The sequence below is a fragment of the Thermobia domestica genome, chromosome 6, assembly GCF_964235325.1.
Source record: "Thermobia domestica chromosome 6, izTheDome1.hap1.1, whole genome shotgun sequence".
Lineage (NCBI taxonomy): Eukaryota > Metazoa > Arthropoda > Insecta > Zygentoma > Lepismatidae > Thermobia > Thermobia domestica.
In genome coordinates, this window is record NC_137459.1 from 199,405,918 (window position 1) to 199,429,190 (window position 23,273).

General features: G+C 35.0%; 1 protein-coding gene across 1 annotated transcript in view; it reads right to left on the reverse strand.

Moving 5' to 3' along the window:
• Positions 1-23,273, reverse strand: part of nac (GDP-fucose transporter nac) — a 114,663-nt gene that overhangs the window by 38,739 nt on the left and 52,651 nt on the right. The window contains exon 4 of the mRNA XM_081762580.1: positions 4,287-4,373. Coding sequence (XP_081618706.1) covers positions 4,287-4,373 — 87 coding nt within the window. The remainder of the gene's footprint in view (positions 1-4,286; positions 4,374-23,273) is intronic.

Below are 23,273 nucleotides of genomic sequence, written 5' to 3' on the forward strand. Positions count from 1 at the left end.
TCTGTATGTGAGATCCTGACCGCCTACATACAGTTATTTCGATCGTGCGGAAACTACGTTTATTCGGAACACTTATACGGAAAGTATGTTTAAAATATACTTTTTCAGTTATACGTTTAGGTACATTAAGTCCAAAAACTACAGGATTTACATATGTAACCTACGTTTTTACGTACGCCACATACATTTTTTCTCAGTGTGCGAGTAAAATAAGTGAAAGCTAGTAATAAGTAGTTTAGCAAGTTAATGAGGCACGTTCTGTGAATCAGTTAACTTTTAAAAACGTGGGCTAAGACACACACATAATGCCGTAATTTTCGTGGTTGGAAACCCAGACAAGGAAAGCCAATAGTTTTTTTTTTCTTTTTTCGGTGAAGATTTTTCCTTTATTGCAGTCATTGGTATTAAATAGATATTGAAATTAATTTGATAAGATAATGTAGAGGTAAGAATATTTAAAATTAATGAAGTTTTTGAAGAAATGAGAAATCCAATTGTCGAATTTATGTGAGACTAGCAACAAAAAGTAACCGATTTCGTAAATATATTGGTACCACGAGTTATATTATACTTACCACATTCGTTATGTAAAAATGTTTTTGATGCTTCGTGTCTATCTGTGAACAGTACGCGAATCTCTTACGTATCAGCCTTTTCATAAACAGTGAATTTCGTGCCTTTGCTCTTCATATTTCCTGAATTTGTCCTCCTGTGGGTTGGCCCCCACAACCTCGCCTTTGTTCGGTCTATTTCCTCACACCTCTTAAGCTCACAATTCCCGAATTTCAAGTTTCGTTTCCTATTTCAACTATCTAAAAGATAAGATTTTGTATGCCAGGAAAATGCCTATTTAAATAGCATGGGGATTTCTTCATCTCCATTTAGACTCCTTAAAAATTAAAAATATTCACTTTTAGCAATTTTCCTGTAGGTTAGTTCCGGGAGGCTACAATCGTGCCAAATTTCATCATTCTAATTCTGCCGGAACTGGCTAAACATTTTGGGGTGTAGAAGACGTCCAATATAAATAACAAGGAAAAGGTTTTTCTGTTCCCCATAAAACCACTCTAAAGTTGGAATTTTTTTTTTTTATTTTTACTGACTTACTTAGGTAATACTGACGAAAACGTTCTAGCATACAGAATTTCAAGTTTGTATTCCACTTTCAAGTACCTAAAATATGAGATTATAAGTTCATAAAAGGCCCATTTAAATAGCATGAGGAATTTCTTCATCTCCCCTTTAGACTCCCTAAAAGTTAAAAATATTCACTTTTGGCAATTTTTCTGTGGGTTAGTTCCGAAAAGCTACAATCACGTCCAATTTAATGATTGTAGCCCTACAGGAAGTGCCCTGTAATTTTGGGGTGTAAAATGTGTCCCATATAAATAATATGGGAAAGATTTTTCATTTCCTCATAAAACCACTCTAAAGCTGGAATTGTTTGTTTTTATTGATTTACTTAGGTAATACCAACTAAAACGTACAAGCATACCAAATTTCAATTTTTTAATCTAATTCCAAGTTCCTAAAACATGAGATTATAGGTCCAAAAAAAGACCCATTCAAATAACACGTGGAAATTCTTCATCCCCCTTCATCACGTCAACCGGAAGCACCCCTTTAATTTATGTCAGTTCAAGTACTTTTATATACAGTTAGGATATGTTGGTGCAAATATAATTAAGATTACAAGGTATTTGAAAGTTGTATCGTTGAAAGGAAAACCCGAGGCAGTATGAAACTGCGCAACATGTGCGTCATATAATGAACTTCGTAATTTCGCAATAATTAAGGGTAGAGAACGACTAGGTATGTTGGAACACCATCCATGTCTAGTGATGTAGCATCGAGTATTCAGCAACAAGGGTTTTGGAGCCCTGTTGATACTCTTCGTATTTAGGTAATAAAAAATGAGATGTTAGCGATCGTGATTTTGTAGTTCGGGTAAATGAATTAGAATCTCGTTTGGACATAACTCTCTGACAAATATTTAATAGGAGAAATCCTCCCCGCTGGTCTAGTGGCTAGCATATGTGCCTTTCTTGTACAGGGTCCTGGGTTCGATTCCCGGTGGGAGAGTCCTTGGGAACTAATGTTGCATGTGACTCCTTTAAAAATGTACAATTCTAAATTTAAGTCCAACAATATGCCACAATTGAGAATCCCAATATACGATATTGACATGGTGAACTACAAAAAGAAGTGAAATATGAACAAAAACACCAGAGGTGTAAAAAGTGCAGCCTAGTTCGTCAGTCTCAAAAAGTGTTGAGATGAGGATGGATGAGCCAAGTTTCTTGGCCACTGCATCTGAAACGAACATTAGAATTTGGCGCGTGGTATCAAGGAAAATTATGTTAATATCCCGGCCGTGAAACTAGGAACAGACATCTTAATGTATTCGAGCATGTTAGACACCTCGCGCCAAGTTCCAGTGTAGCAGAGGGTGGGAGGGAGGTGAACAATAAGATATCAAAAATGACTTGAGATTTCTGTAGAATTCATAGTTTTCGAGATCAGGAAAGCTTCTGACCCGTTTGAAATGACTGTTGGAAGATGGTGCATACCCACTCCAAGCTGAGTTTTTTAATCATATCGACGTAATCTGGCGGGATAGAATATTTCAATATTATTGCCAATAGTAGAGTATCTTGTGTATTTTTATCATTACACTTTCATTTAAATAAATATTACAGGAGAGATTCAAGTATTTTCCATAAACCTATTCTCCCCGTGAGAAGAACGAGCATTTCAGCTGGTATAATAATTCAAGTTTATTTGTTCACAATGGCATGCAACTTGTGTTAAATATAAGAAAAACTCGACATTTGTTCCACGTCAAAGATGCACAATATGAGTGCCTTTTGTAATTCGGCACACATCAATTAGATAGCCTAATTCTTGCCACACTCTTTCTAACACCCCAGAGTCAACAGAGGCAATTGCTATTTGAATGCGTACTTGAAGTTCACGTAAATTGTTCGGTAGGGGTGCCTGATACACTTGGTTTTAACACGAAAAAAAAAAAAAAAAAAGTATTCTTATGGTGAGGGGAGGAGGGACCGGCCGGCAAGAAAGCAGATCCTGATCCTTACGAGTAGTTTGCCCTATCCATTGATTTGGTAATCTGTTGAGTTTCCTTCTGACACCCCGGTGTCAATTTGGGAGTGTCCCATACTCCTAAAAAAAAAAAAAAAAAAAAAAAAAAAAAAAAAAAAAAAACCTCTTTCAACTGTGGGAAAAGGCACATTTGCAGCATATGAAGATAGGAAAGTTCGTTTACAGAGTTCTCCAAAAGCATAGAGCTACACACTTTCTTACGAGTGACTGCATAAAACACGTTCACCTAGGGGGAATTATGGATATGTTCTTCGTAACCATGGGGATTTTACAAAGCCCAGATTCTTACATTCTGTTTGCTTACTTTCCCCGAAAGATGGAAGGCAACATCATTACTAAGCACAACTGACTCAATAAAACTTCTCTTTCCGCAACGTTCTTCACCGCAGCGCAGAGCTCAAGTCTCTTCTCCTTATTAGTAGATTTAATCGCCTACAACAATTTCAATCAGTATGGGTGACATTTCAAATGTTTTCGCAGAATCTTCCAGTGTTGTCTGCTTGAAGTTCAATTCTTTCCTTGCACAAATCGATTATTTCTGTGGACTTCTGGCGAAAATCGAATGCACACGATCAACTGTTTGCTTATCAACTCCTGGCGGCTCGTTTATTTCCTCTTAAAGATGCACGCACTTTATTTAAATTGTGCCACTTCCGAATTGGATGCCAGTTTGGTTGATCTAACCCGAATTTCGCCCTAAAACTGCGTTAAACATTAACCATAGACTATTTTACATGAAATTCGAGAACACAAAATGCACTTTATCTTTGTTTCTTGCCACCATAATTTATTGTCGCCCTAGCGGCGGAATGAGTAACTAAAAATCAACTTTGACTGCCACTAAGACTTTTTGAGTTTTTCTTTCATTTAACGTAAGTTGCATGTCACTGTGAATAAATAAACATGAATTATTAACCTTTGAAATCATTAGGTTTATTTACAATAGCACTGTATATTAGATACAGTAAAGATTAATTTTACCTTATACCCGTAGAAGAACGAAAATTTCACCCACTTCTTTAACAAGCAGATATTTTTTTTTTTAAAGGGAGGGGAGGATCAGCAGCTAATAGTCTAATAATCGGCAGCAGTGTAAATTTTTTTCTTCTAAAGACTAAGTTATATAATACTACCCAACACTAAGGTAAGCAAACTAAAATTACCTGTAACATTCTCCTGATTAACACCCAACCAGAAACCTCCGACAATAATTGCACAGCACACTATACTCCGAAATGATGTTTTTTGTCCTAAAATAATAATAAGAACATTATAACTCAAAACATCTAACCAGAAAATGTAATATACCGTACTAGAAACTTTTGCGTCACACTTTATCAGGTAGGAAGTGCAAGAAATTGGAGGAAAGAAAGAAAAAAAGGCGAGAGGGAGAGAGACAAAAGAGCAGAATCAGAAAAGCCTCGCCATGATTGTTCCCAGTTAAGTACTGAATATCTGTATTATTGACGACCAATCCGTCTCGTAAGTTTTTACTTCCATCCACTAAAGTGTTTCTATTTCAACACAGGAATATTATCACGTGACTCTCGAAGCCAACATTGCGTGGATCCGATGCTCTACACTTACAATACTTTCAAATTTTCTTTTTCTTTTTTTTTTTTCCTATTTCCTCCTTTCTGTCTGACGAACAGCCTGTAAATGAGTATACACTAACTTAATTTTTAAATGTATATGTGTCACTGTTTCCAGCTAAAATCTGACGAGCAATTTATTATACGAGATTTCGCCACGTTGTGGGTCGTTCCACGACTAGGGACAAGTTTCATGTCCCGTGTTAAAATGTCCTTTTCTAAATAGAAATACGATTTTGTGTTTGTGGTCATAAGTAGCTAGTGTCACACTAATGTACTGTCAATACGTAACTTTGAATTATTTATTTTTATTTTTTTTTTTTAAAAATTGATTATTTTATTCGTAAATGTCACTACCATAACGTGTCCCTAGCAACAGGTACGTGAACAATTCATGGTATTTTCTGGTATATACACGTGCGAAAATGTATTTGTTTATTTCGCCGCCTAGAGAACTTGAGCCCATTTATATAAATAAATAACAGTATTTTCCTTTCCTTTTGTTTTGAGGTTACATTTTGGTGATGAAAGCTGTGTCCCTAGCTTTTAGTGTCAGTACCGTCACTACTTACGTTTTTGTTCTTAAATGCTTTGGCAATATTGCATCCGAAACAAATGCACAGCGTAATTCGTATCCCTTGCATGTGCGGGAGGCACATGGGATCCAACGCACAGCGGTCTGAAGATTTTTATCGTTGCTTTTGTCTACAAGTGAGTTATGTTTTCTCATTGTCATAACCATAACACAGTTTTATGTTATAAATATAATATATAATTGAATGATGTAACGTGTGTTTTGTAATCCTTATGGATCAGGTTCTTGGTGAATTCGTTTCGACTTCCCACCTATGCAAGGTTTTCTAGACATTTCTGTAATGCGAAGAAACGTCATTCCCATAACGGTCCTTACCGTTACGTCAAACGTTGTTACGGAAATGACTTGTTGTTTTGGTAGTGACAATCAGAAGGCTATGCTATATTTAAAATATGAAAAACAATACAAAACGTGCTGTACTGTTATTTTGCACGTAGATTTAACAAATAGAAATAATTCAGTTATCAGCTTGAATCATCAGTATTCATATTCGATTTTGATGATGATGACAAAAAACTTTTTACAATCTTGATTTTGTATTCAATTTTGAACCAAGAAAATGATATGTCATGCATGCAATATTTTGAAAATCAAAATTCAACATCAATGAATACGCATATTTTTTTCAAAATAAATTGCGAAAACACGTAAACTGTTACGGTATGTGCTGTAGAACTTTCTTTTTAATTTTCAGTTAAAAGTGTTAAAGATTTTTCGTATGTATTTATCTTAAAGATTTTTTTTATTTGTATCATTCCATTTGTATGTTTATTTATCTCACAGCAAAATGCGCTTGCCAAATGCATTCCAATTTACAGTTCAAAGCAGATAAATTGAAACTTTGTAGGGTGGTTCATACAAATAATCTACATGAATTTGCTTAAACTTTATGTTGTAATCCCAAAAACAATCCTGTTCATACCGAGAATGTTTGAAGTGCAAAAGCAAGTCGCTGAATATGACAATTCCAAATCCACAGAAGCAGACTTTTTGGTATTGTTGGAACAATAAAAAAGAAAAAAGAACGAAGTACAATACGAACGGCACATCCGAAATAATTATAGTACGAGTTACAGAAAAAAAAGGTAAGAGATTCGGTGATAGACAGCACGTGCGTATCAGTATTACTTAGTAAAGACACTTAGACACTTACACAGAAAGAATGCGTACTCTACGTTGATTTTTCTGAGAACTATCAGTGTGAGTGTTCTCAAGAAATACAGCAGATACATTTCGGTGCTTCTCTCACGACAAGCTGACATATTAGTTTCGCATGGACACGACTTAACTGATGCAAAAGCAACGTTCAATGTGTTAAATAGGTCTGAAACTTCAAACATTAAGTTCTTTTACATTGATACTTCTGCAATTTCGGCTGTTGATTCCTTAGTACCTAACAACTTGCCAAAAATACCAGATTTGATGAAAGTGCACCAAGCAGTCTCAAAGAGGAAGGGTTCTTTGAATGTAAGAATTATTTCCTGTTTCTGTAACTGATCAACAGTGTGCAATTGTTTCAGGCCCAAAAAAGTGGACATGACAAATCTGTAAAAGTTGTATTGTCAGAAAAAACGACATGAATAGTTTATGAATATTGTTAGAAATGAAGGTTATTTGAATACGGGAATACTTTCGTTTTTTAAAAACAGATCAGCAGTACAAAAAATAACATAAGTACATAATTATTTTTTCTGTTGATCTGAAACAATTGCATAGTGTTCATCTGCTTTATCAGCAGCAAACTATGTTTTTTTTTTTAAGTATTTTATGCGAACTGTATTATTCTCAAACTGATGGCAATATTCACACACTGTATTATTGTGTGTATTATTATTGTATTATATTGTGTCATTGCACTAGCAATAAGAACTTACTGTGTAGAGCATTAGTATTCATACGGGTTTTATGCAATGATATAAAACACAAATAAAATTTACTACAATATCTTTATATTTTGTTAGAAGAGTAAACAATGTTTGGCTAGTGAACAAATATACAATATGAGCTCCAAATTGTATTAGTGGGATTCACCATTTTTGAACCAGACCACTGATATAGAAGAATTATATTAATGTGTTAGTGTATTCTGTCAAATATATTGCAATAATTGCATCCTGTGTGTTATAAGTCATTTCCATTACATTTTTGTCGTTACCGTCACGATAATGTATTTTTGTTTCAATAAAGTACCAAAAATTACTAATACTTCTGTATTTTTATTGTAAAATATTTTTACACCTCCGTTTGTCAATTTGTAACATAATACTGCTTTTTCAACAGAGAAAATAAATAAAAAAACGAAAATTTGGAAACGTGTTACGGTAATGACAAATTAATCTAACGCGTTTGGAAACTTTGTCACGTACCTCAGAAAATATAAACGTTCCTGCGCTGCCATGCACAAGGTGACATTGCCACTTTATATATAGGGCATATTTAGGGAAAAAAGCATTGAACCCCAAAAAGATTTTTTTCAGATTTTGCACCTTCAAACTTACCTCTAATCGTGAAATGGCCCTTGTACACTATAGATTAAAATCGTACGTAATTAAAAGGATCAGGATTAGGAATTACATTTCTGGGCTTTCGGCAACTATGGCAGTTAGACCATCATGTATGAGGGATGACATCCCTCAGTGGTTACACTATCCGAGGAAAGGGAAGGAAGAAAGGATTGGGGAAGAAATGAATCGGCCTGGGACCTGCATGTTAGGTACTATCCCGACATTTGCCTGGTGGGAATGAGGAAAACCTCACTCAGGTTGGCTCGTAATTAAGAGCTCTAATTGTTTACATTTAACATATATTTTCTTTAGTTTGTCCACCAACAAACTCGCGGTTGCACAAATATTAATGCTCAAATCTACATATAGTTACAGCCCTTGTCTTAATACTAAACAGCAAAATATATTCATGTTCAGCATCACTAGTATCTATTTTGAAATAATTAGACCGAAACAACACAGTTTAAGTTGCAATTAAATCATCACAATATATTATTGTAGAAGTACACAAATATTAATGTTTAAATCTATATATGCTTAAGGCCCTTGTCCTATTTTGCAACAACTAAATTAAAACAATGCAGTTTTTAAGTTACAATTAAATCGTCAGAATAGTTTTAAATCTGAGAATTACTTGTATGCTAGCGACATTTATTGGTGTCACGCGGGCAGGCTTCCAGCGACAACTGTTAACTATTAGTGTGACTTAACTATTAGGAATTACTGTCATGCACTAACATGTTTCTTTTATTATAGTAAATATAGTAAGGGCTCGCCAACAAAGTGTAGAGAGAAAAAAACTAATACTGGAGTCGAAAATCTGTTCATATGTCACTGTAAGCAATATACTCTACGTTCGAAAAGTAGATACAGCTACACTTTCCAATACAAAGAAAAGTACGGGCCCTCGAACTGAACTTTCTCGCTCTTGCTTTTCGAATTGAATCATATCATGTAGTTATTACGAAAACGTTAATTTACGAAATATCAATAAAATTATAACAGGCTTTTTCGGAAAACACTTCGAAAAACAAACTACTCAACTGTGAACATTTTCATGAGAAATTATTCATCCCTTATTGTAGACTTGTTACCGAACTGTTTATTTACAAAATATGAACATTATTTAAATAGTTCTTAAGAGAATTGTTCGTAAAGAACACCTCCAAGAATAAAGTATCACTTCAGAACCTTTTCATGCAAAATGATTTATGCCGTATTGTACGATTCTAATGGCTTGCTTATTTATGAGATAGGAAGAAAATCAACTAAACAGGTTTTGGAAAACTGTAAAGATCTTGCGGACTTTTTTGTAATGCAAACTGATTCATGTCATACAGAATTGTTAATCAAGCAATTAATTAATTAATGAAACGACCACAAAACAGTTTTGAACAAATTATCCGAAGAATAATTCACCCACAAGAGTAAACTGCCCCTTGTGATATTTCCTAATGAGAAATGATTTATGCCAAAATGTCGGTATATTAATGGAACATTTATTTATTTTTCAAAAAAAAGTCGAGTCATTTTCGAGAAAATCGTCCAAGAAAAACTCAACCTCAGGAGAAACTATAATTTGTGAATTTTCAAATAAAACGATTTCTACCATATTGTACGCGTAGATTTCTTAATGGAAGGTTTATTTATGAAATATGAACAAAATTACGTAAGTCATTTTTGAGAACCCGTCCCCACTAAGAAAACTCACCGCAGGGGTCAAATGCCCGAAAGTAAAAAAGTTATTTATCTTGGTCTCCACTACAGAGAGAGATTCGTCAAGACAAATGTAAAATATTTCTGCTGGAACTGAAAAACTATTTTGCTGTACACGAAGAAATATGGACATTTCAGAAGCTAACATGAAGTTCACCAGAATTCTGATGGATACAGCTACGGAAGTAGGAAGTGTTGCGATGAAGAAGAATGAGAAGAGAATATCAGAAGAAGCACACAGTCAGACGAAGAAAACAATAGAAATGAAGGTTAATTGTAACAATATGACATCCAAAACAGAATATAATGGAACTTTGCAAGACAGTACGGAAATACTCGTATATTACAGAAGATATAAGAAAGGTCAACAGTAATCTAGTAAGGAAAACAATTGAAGACAACATGGTTCTTAAGAAGGCAAAGCAGAATCTTAGCAAGTGAAACGTGGCATTCAAGAAAGAGGACGGCACAGTCACTTAAACCAGCGACCGGATTCAACTACTCTACAGCAAGCAAAGATGAAGAGGAAATAAGACATACTGCCAGGACTGCAACAAGTTTTGTACGCTATAAGGAACATGGAAGGAGGAAAGACACCAGGAGAAAGGGAGTTGCATTAGAGATACTAAAGCAAGCTGCTGAAAAAGCACAAAAACACTAAATGTCCCAGAAGCAATAGAATTCCTGAAAAGTGGAAACAAGCCATGATCACACTGCTGTATAAGAAAGAACATAAAGATCTTCGCAAGTATAGACCTACGAATCTACTCCTTGCTCACAAATTGCTTACGGAAGTTTGACACTCAGATTAGAAAAACAGCTGGACCTCGGCCAACCAAGAGTACACGCTGAATTTAGAAGTGGTGACTGTGACGGGGACAAATAGCCACGCTGCTGACGTCCTCCTTACTCTCAATCAATCAATCAAGAAGTGGCTACGGGACAGTAGATCATATTCAGGTGGTGAGTGAAATGATGAGGAAGATCAAACAAGCATGAATTTCTTTTTTTTCCGACGTTCATTGGCTATCAAGAAGCTTCAGATTCGGTGAAGACATTGGTAGTTATTAATGCTTTTAAATCATGTGGTGTCAAAGACGCTTACATAAAAGTTAAACATAAAATCTATAAACAGCCAAATTGCAAAAGTACAACTGTTTTGGCTGTACAAAGACTGTAAGAATACAAAAGGGGCTATAACAAGATGATAATATTTCTCCCAATCTTTTTACAAACCTCTTGAGGTGTTTCGATTTCTCAACTGGAAGAATAAAGGGATAATTGTAAATATAGAACACCTGACCCACCATCGTTTTGCTGGTTACATCGTTCTCTTCGCAAACAACTCAAAACTGCAAGATATGATATAAAAGCTTAATTTGAAGCGCAGGGGAGTACAGTTGAAAATGAATATGGAAAAGACTAAGATAATCTTAACAACTTTGAAGGGAAGTCAAAGATTGAAGTAGAAAACACGGAAGTAGAAGAAGCGAATACCTTCGTCTATTTGGGACAGACGATATGCATGGGTGGTAACATTAATGAAAAAAATTAACACACGTATTAAGTTAGCCAGGAAAGAATTTCGAAAGGAACAGTTTTATATTGAAAGGTCATATGTCAATATGTCTAAGGCGTAAAATTTCCAATGAATGTATTCTGCATATTTTGACATATGTATCGGAGACGTGGACACTGCACTCGGATCAAAATCAGAAACGAATTGACATTTGAAGGAGCGCGCTGTATTCCGCTGAGGTGTTCGCTGTACTCTCTCCACTTCACTGGATGAACATTTCTGACCTTGTGTAACAAGACTACAATATTGTAATGTTGTTGTCCCTTTCTACAGGAACCCTCCACTTGTATCTACCACCACAATGTTTATGATTGGCCCCTCTCACGGTGATCTAAATAACCTCGTAACGTAGACCCTTCTTAACACAAATTTCCGCGTGGTTTTGAACTGTTAATTCGTTTCTAATTTTGATCAAAGCATAACAAAATCAGACATTTACTAACTACAGACTACCCAATGAAACACTTAGAGATGCATGTTAAGAAGCACCTATAACGATAGGAAAATAATCACATGAATCAGAAAGATGACCGGAGTGATGGATATTGTCATGAAAGCAAATGCATTGAACAGTGGGATGGACATATTGCAAGAAATGATGATTGATAATTAAAAACACAAAATTTCATTGATTGGATACCAAGAGACAAGAAACAACCTAGGAAACTTCATTATGCAAGCCAGCGTGACGAAATTACGAAGCACTGTGGAGTAACCTGGAAAAGATAGATGGCTGTGGACAATAGTTGGAGAGACCTTCATCCAGCAGTGGTTTGACAATGGTTGATTATATAGGGTGGACCCTTTATTCAGTGCCGTAACAATGGGCGGTGCAAGCGGTGCAACGCACCGGGGCCCCCAAGCCTAGGTAGCCCCGTCGAACCTATTAATTACTCAGTAGGCTACTAACTAACTCTATGGCCTATGGAACCCGGAGGTTCAATGCCGCGTTCACAAAAGCTCTCCATTGACTTCTATCCTTAGCCAACTGAATCAAGTTTCTACTTTGGATTCCTATGTCTGCGAGATCCATCTTAATATTGTCTCCTCCCATCTGCGCCTAGGTATTCCTAATGGTCGTTTTCCGGTTGGTCTTCCAGTCAAGACTTTGAAAGCGTTTCTACTTTCTTCCATCCTACCTACATGACCTGTCCACCTAAGCCTCCTAGACTTGATGATCCCAACAGTATTTGGTAAACCGTATAAATTATGTAGTTCCTCGTTATGAAGTTTCCACCATTTCCCATTCCCGTTCCTCTTGGGTCCGAATATTCGTCTCAGGATCTTGTTCTCAAATACTTTCAGTCTATGTTCTTCCCTCAGAGTAAGCGACCATGTTTTGCAACCATACAGAACAACAGGCATGATTATCGTTTTATATACTTTAAGTTTCAAATTGCTCGACAGAATTCGCGACAAGAGATGTTGAACTGAATAATAACACGAATTCCGTTTTTAGTCGACATTTAATTTCTTCGTTAATATGATTTTCGTCTGTTAATATGTATCCTAGATATTTGAAAGTATCCACTTTATCAAAAATATTTTTTAATATTTTAACGCATCCATAATTTACCGTATTACGGTCCCGACGCACTTCCGTGTATTTAGTTTTCTCTACATCTACTTCTAAGCCCATGTCCCTGTAAGTGTTTAATAAGATCTCTGCATTTCTTTCTATTGTTCTCCTATCATCCCGTATTAAATTTACATCATCAGCATATGCCATAACCTGGTGAACCCCCATTCAATTCTACCCCCTGGTTGCTATCTTTGATTTTCCTTAAAGCGTATTCCAGAACAAACTTGAATAATAATGGCGATAACGCATCTCCTTGTTTCAAGCCATTTTCGAAGTGAAAGCTCGTGGACAAAAATTTTCCTACCCGGACTTTACTTTGGGATTCATTTAAACATATCTTAATTAATCTAATTAGTTTTCTCGGTATTCCAAGTTCTGTACGAACGTTGTATAATGTTTCTCTCCTAACCAAGTCGTAAACCTTTCTAAAATCAATAAATAGTTGATGGGGTACCGGGATATTGTATTTCCACTTCTTTTCGAGTATTTAGCGAATGGTAAATATTTTGGTCGATAGTTGATCGATTTCGTCTAAACCCGCACTGATAATCTCCAATAATTTCATCTGCGTATGGGGAGAAGAATATTTGAAAGGATTTTATAGGATGTTGACAGAAGAGAAATGCCTCGATAATTATTACAGTCAGTTTTATCACCTTTCTTGTAAATTGGAACAATGATAGATTATTTCCCTCTTCTGGCAATTCTTTCTTGTTCCAGATAAGGAGAATGAGTTTGTGTATCTTGTTCCACTTTTCGCCTCCAGCTAAAATTAATTCAGCCGGAATTTCGTCTATACCCGGAGATTTGTGTTTCTTTAATTTCTTTATAGCGGTTTCTACTTCTATTCGGTTGGGTTCTGGAATATACGGTTCTGCGGTGTGTATCTCCTTTTCTCCACGCACATTAGTTTTTAGCTGCGTGTTCAGCAAATCGTCAAAGAAATCTTTCCATCTATTTAAGATGCTATCCGTATGAGTGAGAACTGTTCCATCAGCTTTCTTTAATATATAACCACGAGGTTGATAGCCTTTCTTAAATTCGTTGATTCTCTTATACATGTCCCGAATGTTTTTATTTTTACTATTATCTACAATTTCCTTAATTTTAGCTTTCAAAAAATCGCGTTTATTTGTTCTAAAAGTTTTGGAAGTTTCCCGCCTGATGTCTACGAAATATTGTGTAGTTATTTCATTCGGATTTTGTAGCCAACATAATTTTGCCTGTTTTCTCTTCTCTGCTAGTTTACTGCATTCCTGGTTGAACCATGGTTTGTTCCTACGTATATCCGCGTGTCCCAATTTTTCTTTTGCTGAAATTTTAATGTTATTTCTAACTTCAATCCAAGTATTCTCAACATTAGACCACTCCGTATCTTCTAAAGCCGAGAAGTAAGCACTCAGTAGGCTACTGAATTTATTATTAATTTTATTATTATTATTATTATTATTTTATTTTATTATTATTTTACTTTATTATTATTAATCTTATGTGCAAGAGAAAATCATTGTCAATTTTAATAATATTGTTTTCTGTTTTGGGGGCCCCAAGCCTACAGGCCTCGCTGAACACGTTTATTACTCAGTACTGAATACTTACATTGTTGTTCACTTTTTATGTATGAGAAAAAAATCATTGTCAATGTTAAAATTGCCATGAATTTTAGTACCATTTTTTGGGGGAGCCCCCAAGCCTATAGGGCCATTTCTTATGTATGAGAAATAATCATTGTGGTGAAATTCTAGATTACTAGTAATTTTTGTAAATATTTTTTTCGTTCTTGCAGTTTCCAAACCCAGGGGGTCCCGCTAAACCCATTTATTACTCCGTACTGATAACTTATATTCTGTTATTTATTTCTTATATTGAACTAATCATGAATTTATTTTTGAAGATGTTCGAAAATTTCATTTTTTTTTTTTTTTTTCAATAATCGTGGATATAACATTGGACATAAAAACTGATCGGGCTAGTGTCATTCTTCGCTACGTTCTTGTGAATTATGAAGGAGCGACATTAGAAATTAAAGAAAGTTTCGTAGGATTTTATGCATTAGATAAGCATGGTACCGAGAACTATAAACATCTTAATCAGCCACCAAATCCACATAAAACAGTGGAGAGGGTAGGGATATGATGGAGCATCAGTGATGAGAGAGGTTTATAGTGGTTTACAACCAAGAATTAGTAATACTACTCCAAACGCTCCGGACGTTCATTGCTGTGCGCATAGTCTGAATCTTGTTATTGTCGATGCTGCAAAAGTCTCCACATACGTTTACATTTTTTGGACGTTTTTCACGGTGTTTTCCCTTTTTTCTTTCTTTTTAGTTATAGTGCTTCTAGATGGTCACTTTTAGCTCTTGGTGATGAAATGGTTTCAAAATTAAAGAAGGAAACTAAAAAAAAAAAAAAAAAAAAAAAAAAAAAAATGTATAACTAGGTGGGAAACAGAACACACTGCTGTTAGCAGCATGAAAGGGAGAATTGCTGATGTTCAAAAGCTCCTTACTGTGATTTGTCTGACAAGTAAGAAACCTAATGAGTTGAGAGTATCTCAGTCATGAAAGAAGACAGAGACATTTGAATTTATGTTGATGCTAGTCATTTGAGAAAAGGATCTTAATGTCCATGTATGTGACTTCCAAAAGTTTGCAGTCTTCTGATATTGATCTGCAAATAGCAGAGAAAAATCTGAAGAATTCACTTCAGCAAATGAAAGATCTTCGAGGAGACTATGACGAACTTGTAAAATCCACAAAAGATCTGTGCTCGAAATTGAGTATTTCAGAAACGTTTCAAGAGAAACGCAAAAGGTTTGTCAAGAAATATTTTGATGAACTGACTACGGATAGTAGACTAGATGTATCGGAAGATACATTTCGTGTCACTGTATTTTATACTATTCTGGATTGTATTGTGTCACAACTTAATACCCGTTTCCACGGAATGACTGAAGTGCTCAATAGCTTTTCTTTTCTTACTCCAGTAACATTGTTGTCTGCATCTGTGGAAGACGTTCAGAAATCTGGATATAACTTTGCTACAAAGTACAGTAGTGATGTAAGCTCAGATTTTCCACAGTAAATACAGGTATTCAGAGATTATAATAGGGCTGAAATAGGTAACCCTCGAACAATTCGGGAAATAGCTTTATTCTTAGTGGAAAATGGGTATTTTGTGTCTTTTCCTGATGTGCTTACCGCATGTGTAATTTTTCTAACAATATCAGTAAGTGTGGCTTCTGTTGAACGCTCGTTCGCGAAATTAAAATCTTATAAAAACTACTTGAGAAGTAGTACCTCACAACAAAGGTTAACATATGTTGCTATATTAAATATAGAAAGAAAACGAATTTATGGCTGAACATAGACAAGATTGTTTCAGATTTTGCTGATGCTAAAGCTAGGAGAAAAAGCTCTTTGAAACGACATTAAATTTTTGTTCTATTTTATGGTATTGAATCCATTACAATAAGTTTATTTTGAAATTGTTTGAGCAGTTGTGCAACATCACTGATATCCCCGTTTTATTTCTTAACCATGAGATTCTTTTCTGTAAATAACATGTGTATAACTATGGTATACTATAACATTTTTTTTCTCTTAAGAAAATGTGATTAATACCTTTCTCATTTTGACTAATATTGAAAAGACGATACGATACTGTGCTTTTTAAAAGCTCTATAAACTTATCGTAAATTGTAAAATGCTGTAATATGTAAATATACTCTTTCTATCTTACGTTATTCCATTATTTAAGCTTACTTTGGAGGAAAGTATTTCTGTGTATGTGTGTGTAATATCGTGTTTGCTGCTTTTACTATTATATTGAAAAATACGTTCACTTGTGGGGCCCCCAAATATCCTCTTGTACCGGGGCCCCGAAGAGTTTTGTTACGGCACTGCCCGTATCTTCATATGCCCTTGTTGCTTTTAAACCAATATATACAAAACGCTACAATTTCGTACCATGCAAGTATCTAGAGGGAACTCGTTTGATATACTCTGTAATACAACCATATTAACAGTGTTGCCAACTCAACATAAAGTAATTTTTCTTTTCAAATGGTACTAAGTTACTTTTTTAAGTATTTCATATCTACTTGTTACACGAAAACTTATAATACCGCACTTGTTTGTAGCGTTGCAAACTAAGGATGCTACAGTATCACAAACATCAAGGAGCAACCAAATTTTAGGGAGTACTACAACACTAATGGAGCAAGTGATATGGATAGGGTAATGCACATCCAAAGTACTTTAGTGTTGAATACTGTGGTCATCATAGGACGTATTTCGAATAAGTAGAAACAAAGTTACGAAGAATTGGAAATGCGACTCTTTTTGAAAGTATTTAGATAAAATCACATCCAATTACATATGTGGTTCTGAATAGACATAAAGATCATAAAGCCGTTTACAGCAATTTGATACCTTAAACCGTTCTGGAGATATGAAAAAATTGATTAAATTAGTCAGATTGCTTAAAATGGAGTGTTTGTATGAACTTTTAAAAATAAGTTTTGAGTTACTTTGCTTCTATAACAATACTTTTTGGTAGGTGTAATTACAATAAGATCTACAATATATATATATATAGCAATGTTGCAAAATTTACCCGTATTCATTATATCTTCAGAATGGTTTGAGATATCAAATTGCTGCAAATGTTCTCTGCATCTATTTAAAGCCATCTAAGTGATTGTATGAGGCACTTATCTACGCAGTTTTTCAAAATAAAGACGGAGCCCGCGGTGGCTCAGTCATAGAGCGTTCACCTCTAGTGCGTGGGATTCCTGGTTCAATCCCACTTGCGCCAAGTGGGCTTTGTGATGGGCGAGCACCGTGTGCGTGGGTTCTCTCTCTTCATTCCACCATTTCATAAATTTCTCATCATCACCGTCTCCTTTAGCTGACACGGCATAACAATGGGACGTAAATCTCAAGATATTTCATTCTTTCGAAATAAAGACTTTTGAAAAAAGTCAAATTTTTAATCCCTTGTATCTGTTCCTATTCATTCGAAATCCGCCCTACCATGATCATAATATTAAACGCTAAAGTGCTTTGAATTTGCATGGCCCGTCCGTCACTTGCATTATTAGTGCTATAGAGGCCATCAAATGTTTGTGATACTATAGTGTCCTTAGTTTGTAACACTTAATATCGTATGTTTTTGTTTAACATGTAGATTTGAAATATATAATAATCTGACGTAATGCAAATGAAATATATATATATATATATCCTTATGTTGGAAAGGCAACGATGTTAATCTAGCTGTATTCCAGAGTATGTTAAACAATGTGTGTATGTGTTTGACAAAGGAATATCCACAAGCGTAAATGAAAACTTAATCAGTTATCAGAAAATGGTGGAAAGATAATCACACACACACCAGTGAAGTATAATCCGCATCTCAGGAGGTTGCAAGGCTACGGAATTCGGTCTTAGCGACCCTTCCAGCTGAGTTTTTCATCCATTCCCGGCAGTGAAGAACTTTTACAGGGTGGCCAGTCTTAATATCTAAATTTCCTTCTAGAATTCACAATTCAAGGAAACAAAAAGATGGAAGTGATAGAATAAATATTAAATGGTTAGAATATAATGACGTAATTACATAATTTCATAAAGGTAAAAAGTAGGCCTACTTTCAATTAACACAATAAACTGAATCCATTATATGAACTAGCTAATCCTTAATAGCCTGTGGTTTTCACTTTCTATTTACATGTTTAACCTCGCTAAGCTAATTTCGTTAAAAAAGAGGAAAGCCATATGTAAAGTCCTTTTTGTCTAAAGCTGGAGGTAACTCTTTTCGAAGTTATCTTTGTCGTTAGCTGAATTTACTTTCTTAAGCAAAGTTTGTTGACGTAATGTTTCTTAAACAAAGCAACGGATGTGGTGTTAGTTGTGTGCATTGTCCATTCTCAGCATGGCACTTGACACAATCTGTTTCACATTTATCACATGGCTACTGGTTCACATTTGTGAAGATTACTCTCATTTCACGATAATTTAGAACTTGTTTTAAGTCCTTCCAGTGAACTTTTTTTTAAGGTGTGTATCCATTCGTGCTTCAAGATAAAGGATTATCTTTAGTCACTTATTGACAAATCACCCATAAAAGGTATCCTACGATAGAGGAAAACTAAGAGTACTAACTGCAGCTTGATCGTTTCATTTGACCGAGATCTCGCTTTTATATTGGATGCCAAATACCCTAACTCTTCCTGTTTTATTTTTTCGTATCAGACAAATGCTGGGATCGGCACTTAGAAAAGCTCGAGCCACTTTCCTCCTCATTTTATGTCATAAAATGTAAGCAGGTATTTGGACTTGAGATAAAAGTATACGTGCAAGACGTCAACAAAGGAAACAATATGAAGTCTAGTCTAGTGGCATTTTGATGTTATGACATGTCCAACAATCGCAAGTTTTCTCACCTTTCTACATATGAACTTATACCTAAGAATGTTAATTAATAATAATGCCCACAGCTAAATCTACTATCCATAAAAGCATTATGACGCAATTTGAAATAGATGAATGCAAAATATTTTCTAAGAAACCTACAAAAAATAAGTATTTCTTTATCCCGGTCGTGTGGTAAGAAAGTTCTTTAGAGAACTCTCCCATTGCACTTATTAGACATAGCTGTCCGTCAGATCGTTGCACGGATTTCGCTCTACCGCAAGTTCCTCTGTTATTTTATACTCATGGCATTTCCCAGGCTCGTATCCAAGGGGGGTCTAGGGGAACCGGCCCCCTAAAATTTTACTGACCCCCCTAAAATTTTCACGGTAGGCTTGCGAATTAACTATAATATGGTTGGATCGGGGCCCCCTAACTTCTACCGCCCTCCCCCTACATTTTTGGGCTGGGTACCGGCCTGGCCTTTCCCTTTAGTTCTGATTTAGTCTAGAGTTGAAGAACTCTTTCGTTTTGTGCAAGCCGCAAATTGAAACAACACAACCTAAAAAAGATGAACTCGAAAAATTTTCCTAATTACTTTTCGTTAATCATAAACAAAGCACAACTTCATAATCGAAAAGAATAATGTATATTATATTTAAGATAAAGAGGCATATATTTAAGATGTGGTGACTGAAATTAAAGAAAGAATATTTTTATTGCTGCGGGTGGTTATAATGTAGGGGTAGTTGGGGCAAGTGGGGACAGTTTTTGCAACGTTCAACTTTCAACTACTGTACCAGTAATAGTTTTCGGATAATGAAACTGAAAGTATGGTCATATTAACTTTGGTTTGTACACTTGATAAGCATAGGGTCCATTTTGAAGCAATGTAAATACTTGTTCCGCAATAAAATGTTTATTAAAAATCAGTTACTATCCCCACTTACTCCGCTTTTTGGGATAAGTGGGGACAGAGTACCTGTTGTCTACTGCTAATAGGTCCAAGTTTCATATTTCTGCTGTAGTTCTAGCCAGAGATACAACATTTTGAAAATAGTGCTGTGGCAAATGTAGAAAAAAAAATAATGTCAATATTTCAAAAGTATGTTTTATTTTGTTCAGAAAACTCTGATATTAGCAATATTTGCTTGACATCATTTACTTATCCCAGAAACATTGAAATAATTAAAAATATAGTATTACAGTTTGCCCTGAGGCTTGATATTCGGTACTGGGAAAGTGGAGACAAACATGATAAGCTTTAAAGTTTAGTATTGTACGTAAAAAAGAGCTCCCGATGAGGCACGTCTCTGGATTATAACAACCAAATACTGAATACTAACAAATGTACTGCTGAATAACAGTTCTAAAAATGGACAAATAAGAATAAATATAGGCTACACCCTGAAGCATATGTAGATTCATAGGGCGTTGCCTTAAAAATGGAAAACGAAATTGCATGCCAATTTGTTCAAGGAACTTCATTTCATACACATTTTTGCTAACTGACTTTATGACTGCCAATATACCAATTTTTCACTTAATCAAAGTGAAGCATTGCCATTGCACTGTCTTCATCTTCGATGTATTATCGGAAATACCTGCATCTGTGTCCGTGTCCTCAACTACCCCACAGGTATAAAATTTGTGTCCCCACTTACCCCACAGGTATAAAATTTGTGTCCCACTTACCTCACTGTACAAAAATGTAGGGTAAGTGGGGACACTTCAATTGTGCATATACTGACAAGTATAGCACAGTACATTCAATTTTTATAAGTACATAAGCATATCTTCTTAACCGTACAATGTTCTCCCCAATTGTTTCTATGACAATTATCTCGGGACAGCCAAGGGCTGAAAGCTCTACGAAAGTTGATTGCATGCTAAAACATGGACCCATTTTCAGCTTAGGGTTATTCTTTTATACTCTTCATATTAGTTAAAACCACTCTACCAGACGAATGGCACTATGTCCACAGTCTTCAAATTTGGAGAAACTGTTTTCATACTTTTTACCAGATTTTTAGAAAACGCGCCTATCCCCACTTACCCCAACTACTCCTGTAATTGATTGTATTGTATTCCATTCTTAATCCTTCTTTGTTCATCCTTTAAAAGGTGAGCATTTTTAAAAAGTACTCTTAATTTGTAATTTATTTCCTATATCTGAATGTTAATAAACATATAGTTTGTAAGTTAAGGGGAATATATTTAGAGTATGAAGAGAATTATCATTTGATTGTTACAGTGGCGATCGGGGCGATTGCTCCCCCCCCCCCAGAAGAGGAAACATTTTAAAATTTTATATATAAATAAAACCCATCCCAGAGTTTGGAGCTCTTAAAAGTAGCTCCAAGTATTACACCCCCCCCCCCCCCCCCAGAAGTTCGTCCTGGATCCGCCCCTGGATTGTTACCTTTCTGTTTCTGCTCGAGTTTTTTAATTTCGCTTTTCACTAATCTTTCAGAATGAATCATTCCAGTTTGTTACTAAATTCTACTGCTTATTTGTATGCGTGATAAGTACTTTTATTAACATGTATATAATTTTAATGTGTGAAATTTGTTCAGATTCCGAGTCAAATCTGATCAAGTGCCCCTAAATTTGCCTTTATTAGCCAAGCATAACTGCAACTGAAAGGGATAATTTTGGGTCAAATCGCTCACGTTGGTAAGTTGTTGGATAGTTCTTTCATAACGGTAATTACAAGTATCTCGATACGATACTAAAAAAGAAAGGTGGTTTTATTTTGAATAACCATTGACAATTAGTTATTGAAATTTTGTTAACAAAACTAAAACTATTTTTAAAAAATGTTTGGAAAAACTTCCTTTAAAAACTGTAGGCAGCTGTTAGATCAACAAGATAAACATTTGTTGACAATTTTCTGTTTTGACCGATCAAAAGCAAACATTTGCATTCATGTTTCAACTACATACAATATTCCCAGTAACTACCCTTCAGTTTTGTATAAATTATCCCGATATTTGGATTTGCATCACTAATGTTCGTAAGTGCTGTAAGAAAGTTTTGGGAACTGTAAGAATAACAGCTAATTCCTTTAGATAATAAGCCATGATGATACTCTTCTTCAGGAAGAAAGCTACGAAATTAACAAACAGGTAATCACAGATAATGTCAAATTTTTAAGTTTAAAACTATTTAAAACTAAAATATGAGAAATATATAATAATAATAATAATAATAATAATAATAATAATAATAATAATAATAATAATAATAATAATAATAATAATAATAATAATAATAACAACAACAACTACTACTACTACAACTACAACTACTACTACTACTACTACTACTACTACTACTACTACTCCTATGGAACCCGGAGGTTCAATGCCGCGTTCACAAAAGCACTCCACTGACTTCTATCCTTAGCTAACTGCATCCAGTTTCTACTTTGTATAATAATAATAATAATAATAATAATAATATAATAATAATAATTAAGTTGTTCGAGTCGATAATGAATGCTAGCTGCAAGAAGTATTAATTCAATGATGATGCGAAGTAAATTGATTTATAATTTTATTTTCTAGCTATGGAAGTATCGAGACTGAAAAAAATGTCAAATGATTTGTATTTATTTTTTCAAACAATCTCTCCAGATTCTCTCTGTACTCTAATAAATTAAACTATAGCGAAATGAATAGCATATTTACTCTCAAATACAATATATTCATTGATAAGTTTTCAAACGCTTTTTCTTTTGGTCCTTTATTTCAAAGACTAACAGTAAGACGGAATTTCTCTGCTATTTAACTGCTGGCTAGCCATGTGTCAGGTATCACTGAAGCTTGATTTACAGCATCTCGTCCCTCCAAATGATCAGAAGGGAACATTTCTTTTGATTTCTACACAAACATGGCATTCACCATATACCTGGCAACTCTGAAAAAAAGTTTGCCTTTGCAGAATAATAAACTATCGTAGAAGTTTTCAGAGGGCAACAACTACACCCTCTGCTTCCCGCTTCCTCACCCCGCACTTGTATTCTTCTCTGAAGGGGACATTACACTATAAGCTCTTTCGCTAAATGCTTTATCAGCTGGGTAGGAACAAAGTAAAGTGAAAAGAAAGAACTGGAAGAATAGAGAAGTAGATTTGATAAAGTGAGATTTGAAGAACTGTGGTGCA